This window comes from Calliphora vicina, chromosome 4 (assembly GCF_958450345.1).
Source record: "Calliphora vicina chromosome 4, idCalVici1.1, whole genome shotgun sequence".
In the NCBI taxonomy this organism is placed as follows: domain Eukaryota; kingdom Metazoa; phylum Arthropoda; class Insecta; order Diptera; family Calliphoridae; genus Calliphora; species Calliphora vicina.
The window spans coordinates 5,440,294-5,452,908 of NC_088783.1; the positions used below are offsets into that span (position 1 = coordinate 5,440,294).

A 12,615-nucleotide genomic window follows, 5' to 3' on the forward strand; every position below is an offset into this window, starting at 1 on the left:
AAATGTAATGTAATGCATAATATGCTTTTAACATTTTCTCCTTCAAAAGAAAACGAATCAATAATAAAAAAAAACTAATTGAGAACAGCACACATTCAATTTGGCTGTACGACAACAAATATTATTTCCATATTTATTATGGCATAATAAAATTTCCGATACACTCCTCCCGACTACGACACCAAAGGATAAAATTTCTCAATAAACTTGAAGCCAAATAAAAAAGAAATAAATAAATAAATATTTCTTATAAGAAGGAAGAGGAAATAAAACACACTTACCTCCTCTTTTGGCACCAGCGTAACCTTCTTCATGGGTGCACTATTATTGACAACAACCGTTTCACGTTTCAATGATGGACGTTTTAAAGCTGAATTGGGTTTCTGTATCTCAACCATAGTGTTACTTGCTCAGGATGAAGAAAAAGGGCTATATGGAAGATGTTGGAAGTAATGAAGGAAGGAAAGAGCAGCAGGAAAGTAGAGACTCAAAACAAAAAAAAAACCGGGGAATGATTGAAAGGAAATGGTAATTATTAGCTAAGCGTAATAAAAGGAAGTAAGAGTATAAAAACAAGATATAGGGGGAGTAGATGTTTTCTTTTTTTTTAAATAGTCACTTTAGTGAATTTATCCGAGTTGATTTCCTAGGAAATTTGATAGGAATGTTTCAAGTGTCGCTTATTTAAGGTTTATGTAGATTCAAGTTTTTGCGTTTTATTTTTGTGATATTTAATGGATTTAAGGATTTAATTTCTTTAGTTTAACAAAGCCATTTAATAAAATTCTTTTCGTTGATACACCAGCCATTTTAAGGGCTTAATTTTTAACATTTTTTTTTGTTTGTTTGCTTTTAACAATAGTCGAGAGCAGTTTCTTTAAACATTTAATTTTTTTCTTTTACTTCTGCTTTCTTCAAGGATTATTTTTTCTTTATACAGTTTATTTTACAAATATTTAGACGAGGCATGAGTAGAATCTGTTTAAAATTGTTGTTCTTTTTTTATATTTTTTTGTGTTGCCTGTTTATTATTGTTGTAATAAAAACGTTTATTCTTCTTGTATCTATATGAGTTTAAAGTATTTTGTTTAAGGTTTTTATTTATTTTTTTAAATTCTTTTATTAGATAATGTTATTCAGCTGTTGTTACTTTTTTTTATTTTAGGAGGGAAACTGTAGCTGCTGTCTTGAGTTTTGGAGCTGTGCGTTTTATGTGGTGTTGATTTTTAAATCAATTGTGCGAATTTCTCGTGTTTCTGTAGCAGATTTTACATTTTCAAATGTTGTTGATCCTTCTTTTCTTTATCTTTTTTTTTACTTTTCGCTTGTGTGGCTTATTATGCCATTATAGCCCGTTTATTTTCTTATATTTTCCCTTTTTTTTAAAAAAAATCTAAAATCTTTAGCATTTATTTGAATTTTCATGAAGAATACAGAAATTGCACATTTACTATAATCCTGTTTGAATGAGATTTTTACCACAATACAAATAACAATTGTTTATCAATTTTCTCAGTACTAAGTGATTTTTAGTGTGAGTTTATTGTAACTTATACAAATCCCAAAAAAATGCAGGTTTTTATAGTTTATATTGACTATTACATACCCTATACATTACTAGGAAGTAGTTTAGTGATGTCATGCTTATAATCATCGAATATAAGGCAGTCTTCTTAGTAATACAAAGCTGAATTTAGAAGCACACAAATATAACAGCACATGTCATTACCAAGAATCAGTGTAATTCCACTTCCAATTCTATCTGCCAATACTCCATTTTACACCCCTAATTAAACAGAAGATATCCATTAACATGCAGCTTGCGATAACTTCTAGACACTTAAATCTATGATTTTGTAGTGACATATAATAAGTTCCACAATCTCTAACTCGTCTACGTCCCCCAACGTCCTACTATATTTCGGAGTGCAGTCCTATCCAAATTTAATTGGGGGTTGGTAGCTGCTATGTTCAACCTGTACCTCTCCCAGGATTAGTTAGTCCTAGACATTCTTAAATTTGAAACTATGATAATGGTGTCATCAATATACCCTGTAAGGATACTCCAAAACTACTACTTATATATTGGGTGTATGACTTAAATATGCGGGATTTCAAGGGAATATCGGATACTCTATTCCAAAGTGAAGCGTATCCCGGAGATAGTGGATAGTGAAGGGGCAAGGTCTGGACTATAAGGCGGGTGAGGCAAAACTTCCTAACCACTTATTTCTAAATACTTTTTAACAGGTGCAATATGTGGCCGGCGTTTTTCGGCCAATGGTCGCTTAGTGCCATGAATATTTGGCTTTGGTGTCGGTTCGGACTTCACAAACGATCTTTTACGTATCGGGTTATCGTAATGGATCCATTTTTCATAGCAAATAATGATTTTCTTTTATAGAGTTCAGCATAATTTCGGACTTGTTAAAACGTCTTTTAAGGTCTCTCAGCTTCAATTCGTATGGTACCCAATTTCTTGCTTTTTGATCAATCCTGCTGATCACAAACGTTGTGAAATTGCTGCTTTAATAGCTCCCAATGGTTTTGGAAGCTCTTATTGAGTTTGACAACAATATTCATGGAGTAATACCTACAATTCTTGGTCTTCAAACTTTTTTTACTGAACTGGGCGATCGTTGTCTTACGTGACAAAATCTGAACCGAAAAACCAACTCACGGAAATTGAAATCGTTGGAACACAGATATGTACTCTTCAAAATGACATATGACTTATTAATAACCAAAACAGAGTAAATCCAGCATTTTTAAGTCATACAGGCAATATGATTTGTGCCCGTCAAATAACTGTAAATCGTTATATAAACTTTCCTATCTATAAGGATGCAGAATATATATATGGGGGATTTCAAGTCAAGTGAACCAACTTTTGAAATCGATGTGTTCCGACCGGGATAAAAATTGCACCAAGGTTAGTCCTATTTTATAGTAATTCAGACACAATTGTTCAACATGATCGGTCAAGAACTCTTTGAGTTAGAGGGGGTCAAATTTTGACATGTAACTTATTACCTGTTGTTCTTAGCAAAATGTGTCCCAAATAGTTTAGATAGCTATTTCTTCAATCTTTCTCGGAAGACAACGATTTTAAAAGTTACTGAAGACATTTTCCTTACCACGTGCTGAATTTTGGTTAATTTTCTTTAAATAAACTTGACTCTATTGCAATTTTTTATATGATGAATACATTCTTTTAAGCACAAAGACCTGAAAAACCAATATAATAGTTTGCTTAAGGGACTTATTAGACTTTAGTAGGCTCACACACACAAAAAATATCTAAATCAATTTAAAAAAATATGTGTAAAATGCGTGCTAATGAGGTGTTTACTTTAACAAAACATTATGGCTGTGCGACAAAATTAACAACAGACAATCGAAAAATATCACACAACTAAAAGAAAGGGCATAATTACAAATTTCAATGCAAAAACTATTAAATTTAAGGTAAATTAATGTTAAAACACTACACTTTTCCCAACCCACTTAGTAGAGGGAGACAATGCCAGTTTTAAATAAATGAATAAAGTATTATCGTAACAATAAGTATAAAAACACAAAGGTGTGGTAATTTTTTTACTACTAAAAAAAGTTTTAATATTATTTCAACAAGCAGCCAACAAACAAAAATACACATTCGAACAAAAACTCTAAATAAAATGGAATGAAATAAAATGAAATTTGTAACGCATAAAGGAAGCGGAAATTTATTACACTTAAGACCTTGTACATCCTTCCTAGCTACAAGGCAACTTCAAAATATATTTCAATTTTAAAGCATACAAATAATTTAAAATTTGTATATGAAGAATACATATTAATAAAATCAAACAAGCATGTAAATAAATAAATGAATGAATGAATGATTTATGTGAAAAACATTCAAAATTTCTTAAATAAAGACAGATTTTTCATATCAGTATATTCTTGAAAGAAAAATTACCATTCATTATGTGTTACAATACGAATACAATACAATAAGAATACAAAAGAATGGAATGGAATATAAATATTTTTTCTACTCATTGATAAGCTTTCATTATTCGAAAATGGAAGAGTGAAAGCGATGGGGTAGAAAAAGAAAAATGAACACCAAAGACCGCCATAATCACTGTCATTATATTTTTTGTAAGTAGTGTAATAAAATAACAATACACACACAGACACATTCACACCCATACATATGTACATATAAAATAGACACATACATATTTTTACTATTCATCCAAACAGGCTGAGATTTTTTCCAACTAACAAACAAAATAAATTATGCGTAAAAACCTACATCAACAAAACAATAACTTTTCAAATGAATTCCGTGGGTAGTTTATTAATTACAGAGCTAAAAAAATTTCATAGTTTTATTATAAACCTTTTTATATTTATCTAAAACCTTTTAAAGTACTAGCTGTCCCGGCATAGCTCACACAAAGTTTTAAGACTCCCACTATAATAGTACTGCAGATATGCAATAATAAATTTTTATTTCGTATGGGTGGTGCCATGCCCATTGTACCTATATAGGTCAATTGTGAATCTAAACCATCCAGGCCCCCCTCTCAAACACACACAACAAATTTCATCGAAATCGTTCCAGTCGTTAAGGAGGAGTTCTGTTACTAACACACGTACAGAATAATTATATATATAAAGAATATAAAACTCTAAAGAAATTTATCTATGGCTTGTCGACTGTTTGTTTAAAACAGGCTCACGTCTAAAATACATAGCCAAAATACAAGATATTTACCCAAAATATATATTAATGTGCTAAATTGTTTGGTATTGAAAAAGAGTATAATCGGGTTTGTAGAAAAAAACTTAGAGCTAGTTTCTTACTTGTCAGTTAAACTCAGCTTAACACGCTGTTATATTAATCCTGAAACTTATTTTGCCGGAATTTAACCAATGATTGTGTTTCTCACTAGTGGATTAATTTTGTTAGCATTGCCATACTTTTCAGTCAAATCACATGTTTATTCTTCAAATTTTTTCATATAAATATGGCTATACTATACATTTTATAAGAAAAAGCAACCGCGTTACATAACTTTTTTTGTAAATTTTAACTTTCTAAAAGAAAAAGCGACATAAAAGTATATAAAATGTATATTAAAAATTATATTGATGTTAATAAAGCAAATAAAAACAAAGAGCTGCTGTGCTGAATTGTTTATTTTATTTTCCATCTGTTTGTGCTTTGGCATTTTATACTTAGGTTTAACTCACCAATGATGCTCAGTTAAACCTAGATTATATAGCATATAAACAATAAGTGAGAAACACAATTTTTAGTTTAATTTAGGTTTAAGCGAAGAATGTAGATTATCTCTATCCCAGAAACTAGCTCTTATTAATCAATATGTGAGTTAACTTCGATACAAAAAACTGTATAATGTTTATTAAAACAATATTCAAAATTGATACTTTTAAGAAAAACAAACATGTTATGGTTGTTGTATTTTAATTTATGTTATTATCTTAAAATTTATTAAATAATTTACCGTATTTTTAAATATTCTTTTAGACTATGAAACTACAGGAATATTGTAAAAATATAAAGCGACAAAGTCTGCACATTTTCTGAAAAAAAAATTATTTTATTATTCTCACAAACGTTGGTAGACCTCCATAGGGCCGACCCCAATGGGCCATATCTAAAAAACCAAAAACAGATCGAGCAGAATTAAAAAAATAAATAAACCTAAATATCTATTGAACTAAAAGAGATAACTTACATATGTATGCATGTTTTTTGTAGATCTCCTTAAGGACTACTTATTTTTGGAGATTTTTTAAAAATGTAAGACCCGAGATGACTTGTAATTTTGCTAATTAAGCGTAAAGGGCTTTATTTACAACTTTTGCGTCTGTGGTGACCCGAAATTTTCCTGAAAAAATGTTTGTATAATATATTCATCCTTAAATGTCTTTTTGAAAGTATTGACCGCCAAAGAGTGAGGATATAGAGGGTTAATATCTTCCACAAAAAGATCCCCATTAAATTCCACAATATAACTATGACAATAAGAATTCTCCCATATATTAACCTACAACATTTTGTTCAGTTAGTATAATGCTACCTTCGATCAAAAAATTAAAACTTTGACCCACTGTAAAAAAAAAGTTTAGACCAGCTGGATTATAAGTTTGTTCTACAAAAAATTATCTACTCAACATGCCCTTTCAGAATCATATGGTCGCTATTCTGTTCCAAAAATGCTGTTGTTATTATAAGACAATTATGATTATTCAAGTAATTTTCTGAAAGGCACCTTGTACAGGGACTAGGGACAAATGTTGCCATTCTTTACAGTTTAATTACATTTATCACAATTGCCGCATAATGAACATATTTAATTGTAATTGTATGGGGGCTAGGTGAAATAATGGACCTATATTTCCCATTTTCAATACCAAACAAACCTTATCCAGGGTATTTGAGGAAAATTTCAGCGCTAGTTAATTTCGTTTGGGCTCAATCCTGTTTTCAACAGACAGACAGACGGACGGACATAACTAGTTAGTCTTAGAATCTTGTGAGAATTCAGGATAAATATACTTTTTGGTTCTACGATCAATATTTCGATATGTTACAAACGGAATGACAATCAATATATCCGCCATTTTTTTTTTGATGGTTGGCAAAAAAATCGAAATTAATTTTCAGAAAACGTAAATTAATAAAATATAACTTAATTGTTGAGAACCTAGATTCCTATTGAGAAATATTGGGAGTATGGCTTAAAAATGCGAGATTTACAATAGGTGGTGTATCTTTTGAATGCGGTTTTTGTTTTTAATAACTTATATGTCATTTTCTAGGGTACATATCTGTCATTTATTCTAACTTAGTTATTGTTTCGAAAATGTCGAATTTTGTGCCAACAAAGAGTCATATGCGGGAAGTTTTGCTTTACTTCTTTATTTTGAGTAGTGTGGGTACTAGGGTATTCAATTAATCGGGTTTCTGATTTAATCGGTTAATCGAGCAAATAATTAATCGAGGTTTAGATTTAATCGGTTAATAATCGGTTAATTTTAATTATTTGATTAACCGAATAATTTCTATTTTAATTTTAAATTGAAAAGAAAAGCAAGAATTTTGTGTACTTAAGCATTTTGTTAATAAAATGAACATAAAAAACAAACAAAACAAACAAAACATTACAACAAAACAACAAATAAACATGTAAGTTTTTCTAGGATTTTAGGGAGATCTTCTGAAATAGTATTTTAAAAAACGAATATAATTTAAATGATTTTTTTAGTTTTAATAAAATTTGACTTCAAAAAACTATCTCACTGATTGTAGATGTTGGAGAAATCGAAAGTAATTCATGATAAAGAATATCCAATTTCTCAGTTCTTTTTTTAGTTTTTTCTAATCATATAAAATCTTCCATCATAATATGGATTTTTAGATTTTGAATATTAATACTTTCATTAAGTTGTGATAAAAGACTCGTTTCAGTAATGTCTTCAGTTTCGTCTATTACCATATCGACCTCCTCACCCGCCCTATAGTCCATAACCTGCCACGTCCGACTACAATTTATTTCGATCGATGCAGAATGCTCTCTCTGGGATACGCTCTGGGATACGAACAAGGTATCCGAAATGGGCTTGATTTATTCTGGCCTCAAAAGATCAGCAGTTCTTCCAGCGTGGAGTCCATATGTTGCGAGAAAGATGGAAAGGGTCATATCTCCTTAAAGAATTTCGAAAGCTTTGTATAATTCTGTGATACAAATAATAAAGTTCTTCAAGGACAAATAATAAAATAATTATCGATCAACTCAAACGTTTTTACGCTCTACTGAAAAATTTAAAAATTCCACTTAATTTGTTTTACCATAGGTTCGCGAATATATACATTTCATCACATTTGTTTTAATGAAAATTCTTATCACATCGACATGACGAAAATTCTCTAAAATTTACCTTAGAATTGGTAAGGACTTTTTTGTGATAAATCTGAATAGGTTTTTTAATTATTTCTTTATTCGAAGAGGTTCATATCGACATCGGCAATGTAATCGCCAATATTTCGGTAAGAATTCTGAATAAATTTTGGGAGAAAATGTGTGCGTGTGTACTTGAATGGGTATCAATGTTGAGACGATGTGTTTAGTTTTAATTAAAGGTGGAGGATAGATTTGGCACAGCTGAATAATAATAATGGTTGAATTTTATAAACTAACTAAAATTTTATTTTTAGACTTTTAGACCCTCGTATAATTATTATAGTTGAAACACAACAGCGTAGCAAAAAATATTCAACAAATATTCTGTTTCTGAGGAAAAATGATTACAAAATCAATAACAAAAAAAGTTACTTCAAGAATCGTACAATTATGCGGCCATTTCAGGGAAATCAACTGTAATGCCGCTGCCAATAAAATACAGTTAAGAGAAATTGTTTTCAAATTATTGTAATTCTCATTATATTTATGGGAAATAATAACTTTTTATGAATTTAGTAATGGAATAATTTATTAACTTGTTTTTAGTACATATTATTACTTGTAGTTAGTAGTTTAATGTAGAATAATTTATATTTATGGATTTGACAGAAGTAGCCATTAATTAGTATTACAGAAGCAATAGATTTTATGCCAACCTGAATATTAGTTTCGTTGGCAAAACATTAATATCAAATATTTAAGTTTTTTCTCACTGTAATCTGCTAATTTTCAATCACAGCATAAAAATGTTTGATATACTTATGCGTGTATGTATGTGCGAGCATAATAAATAGTTAATTTTTGTTTCCATTTGTCATTTTAACACCAACGGCATGGCATGCATGTGCATTTGTTTCTGCATGATTTATTTATTCATTATTTCAGAGATTTATTTAATGTTCAAAAAATAATCTAATCAGTTTAGCAAAAATTAAATCAAATGAAAAAGAAAAATATATTCATGCATGCATCATCATGCATGACTAACTGAAACATACTCGTACATACATACATATAAACTAAACTATTATAGTTTTATCTTATTTTTATTTATTTAGTTTCAGTTTATTATTTTATAATTTCATTAAATAACAACAAACGAATTCATCAACTTTATTCTGAACATAACTACAAACTTAAAAGAGCTGCGTGTTTTACTGCAAAATATGCGAATTAAATGAAATTTTAATTTATTTTCTATTTCACTAGTACATTTTTATTTATATATTTATTTGTTTATTTTTTTAGTTTTTCTCGCATGTTAATTATTTTTGAAGAGTCTGTTTGTACAACATTTGCTACAACCCAAAAATATGTTCAAATTATGCAGTTTTATTCTTGTGTTTCTGTGTGTTGCATATAAATTAAAATAGAAAAGTATTTAATGCATAAATAAGGACATGTTTCCTTTAAGGCCATGACAAAAACACACTGTGAAATTATGAGAATGTTGGCACACAGACAAGGGTATACCAGCATTTATGTATGTATAGAATTAACATGTTTTAATAAATTATGATTTTGGATAAAGATTTTAGAAAATTGTAAAGACTTAGCCACATTATTCCATTCTCAATCTCTGATTGCTTTCCGGTAAGTTCGAATTATTTGCAAATAATTCAGACAATTATTCCATTAAAAGAATATGAATTTTCCTTTATTATTTTATTGAATGACCAAACTCTCCTTGCTGCCTCGGGAAGCAGTAAGTACTTTAGCTTGGAGACGCTGCTCTCTCTATTGAGGCATCTGCACTTTGGCACAATTTTTGTCAAATTAGATTTTGAGTACCTCCTCTCCGGATCTGATCACAATTTTTCACCTCCAAGATTTTTCCACGGTTTTAATCGAAACTTTCTTCGTTGGAATGAAGGTTTTCAGTCCATCACAACTATGTTTTCGACCATTTTTGCCAAATATTTACTCAAAAAAGTGTAATCAATAACATGTGTTTTAGATTCAAACATAACATTTTTCAAATCAAATTAATGGGTGTATTTTTAAAAAATTTTAACTATTATTCCAAGCCAATAGAACTGCTCATCTTTAGAGGCCAAGAACGAATAAAAACAACATCGGATACTCTATTCCAAAGTGAAGCGAATCCCAGAGAGAGCGTTCTGCATCGATTAAAAAAAAATAGTAGTCGGACGGGGCATGGTCTGGACTATAAAGCGGGAGAGGCAAAACATTCCAAGTACTGCATTTTATGTGGCCGAAAATTGTCATGATTGAATATTACGGTTTCATGTCTTGCCGCATATTGTGAGCGTTTTCGGGGAATGCTCGATTCCAACGAATCAGTTGCGTTTGGCGCAGGTTCCTTGTAATGGTCTGGTCAGATTTCAGCAGCTCATAATAGATATGAGACTCTTTTGTTCCCACCAAATACAGAGAATTAACTTAGCGTCATGGATATTTGGCTTTGGTGTCGATTCGGCTGGTTGGCCGGGTTTCACCTACAATATCTTACGCTTCGGGCTATCGTAATGGATCCATCTTTCATCCGAAGTAATGTTTTTCTTTTAAAGCGTTAAGGCATAATTTCGGACATGCAGAATCGTATTTCAATGTCTCTCAGCTTCATTCAATTCGCTGCATTTGGATGAATTCATCTGCTTGCAAACGTTTTGAATTTGCTGATTGAGTTTGCAAGCTCCTGTTGAATATTGCCTCTTGGTTTTCGAAATTCTTTGGCTGGCCTGGGCGATATTTGTCTTCCGTATCAAAATCACCACTTCTGAACCGAACAAACCATCTTTCGCACGTTGAAACCGATGGAACACATTCAGCATAAGCTTTGGTGAGCAATCGGTGTGCTTCAGCGGCACTTTTTGTCAAATTAAGGAAATAAAGCAAAACTTGCCGCATATGACGCTTTGTTCGTACAAAAATCGACATTTTCGAAGCAAAAAAAACAACTGTTCTAGGATACTGTTCTGAACTAGTGATTTTACGTTATTTTAACATGTGCATGTTGATTATAATGAGACTCTCTGATAGCGGATCTAAAGTAGTCAACCCATTGGTTACATAGAGTCAGTTACCTTACTAGCTACGTAACTGGTTACTGGATAAGCAACATAACAATATATTTTGATCTTAAATATTCAATTATAAAGACATCTCATAAACAGTCCAATAACCGATTACTTGTAAACAAACCTTCTTCCGACAACACTCCAATATATTACTTCTGGTGAGTAAAATAACTAAAATTGCAGTACAAAATAAACGTTTATAGTGACTACACTCTAGGTTACTTAGCGACACTAAAGTGGCAATCGACTTCATGGTAGGTTACATGGAACAGTATACTTAATCAAAAAAAGTATAAAACCAGTTTGTACGAATTACTCACAAAAAAGTGCATTTCAAAATAAACGTTTAACTATACTCTAGATTACTTGGAGATACTTAAGTGACAATTGTCCTCACACTAGATTACCTGGGGTGTATAAAGTCAGCAATTGACTTTTCTTTTCACTACAAAGATCACATGTGTGTCAAATAACCCGAAATATATAAATTGGAGTCAGCCAAGTGATCAGACAATTACTGTCTATATGGGATACATTGACTAATACATTCACTAGTTGAGCAAGGTGATTGTGTACCTCGAATAGTTAAAAAAATTGCTTAGGAAAAAGTTATGTCTGCCACACCCGACACAGTTTTAGTTTTAGATGGAGAATATTTAAATTTCAGAAACTCGTTCATACTTTTAGTTCAAGTGCATTTATTGGCTTAGTTTGTTTACCAGTAAACTATTTGTATTAATTATATATTGTTGGAGAGCTAATTCGGCATGGATTAGTTCAGATAACTTTTTAAGCCATTAACTTAATTTGTGTTTACTACTGTCAGTATTCCTTGATTTTTTTTTGTAAAGAAATGATTACATTAAGAAACAGTGCATTAAAAATATATAATTTTTTTGATCCAAATTTATATCTCAATTTGCAGAATTCCATTAATATTAATTTTACTTTTTTGTTATTTGTATTTAAATTTATTTGCACATTTTTTTACCAACTTTTCTAGGAAAATTTTATGTTTTTTTTTTAGCGAAACTTTAATATACAAATTTAGTTTTTTTATGCATTTGTATATTTGGCAGAAAACAAAAAAAAAATGTATTTATAAAAATCAGAGCTATAGTGTGTTCCATAATGCATTTTGTTGTTTCGCATTATCCTTGAAACTATTTTCGAAAAAATATTGTATAAAATAGAAGAAGAAAAAAAAAACACAAAATGTTTTTGTTCTCATTCTTGTTTTTATGAATGATTTGGCAGTTTCCTGCAAATTCAGAGCACACAATGTAATGGTTACTTGTGTTCAAAAGTGTACGAGAGAATAAATATGGAAATGATGATGGAGGGAACAAGACATGGACGGTTAAATACTTAAAAGTAAAATGAAAATAGTAGTAGAGAACGTAGTTATTTAGTCTATACATTATTTTGAATAAATTACAAAAGGTAAGGAGCACATACTTATTTTTGTTTATGCATATAATATGTAGCGGAGACAATCTATTAAAAACTTACAAGTAATGTTAGATTTTTTTACTTATAATTGATTGAAAATTATTGAATACCTAGCAGTTTTTAGTTCTAAAGCA

General features: G+C 30.3%; 1 protein-coding gene across 3 annotated transcripts in view; it reads right to left on the reverse strand.

Moving 5' to 3' along the window:
- The window catches only part of LOC135958125 (venom dipeptidyl peptidase 4), a 342,726-nt gene that overhangs the window by 91,332 nt on the left and 238,779 nt on the right, over nt 1-12,615 (reverse strand). Inside the window, exon 1 of one of the 3 annotated variants that reach the window (XM_065508992.1) lies at nt 282-1,000. The exons of the other annotated variants lie outside the window; for them this stretch is intronic. Within the exon in view, the coding sequence (XP_065365064.1) occupies nt 282-398 (117 nt within the window). The 5' untranslated portion in view covers nt 399-1,000. Of the gene's footprint in view, nt 1-281; nt 1,001-12,615 lie in introns of those variants that run through there. 3 annotated transcript variants of the gene reach the window in all.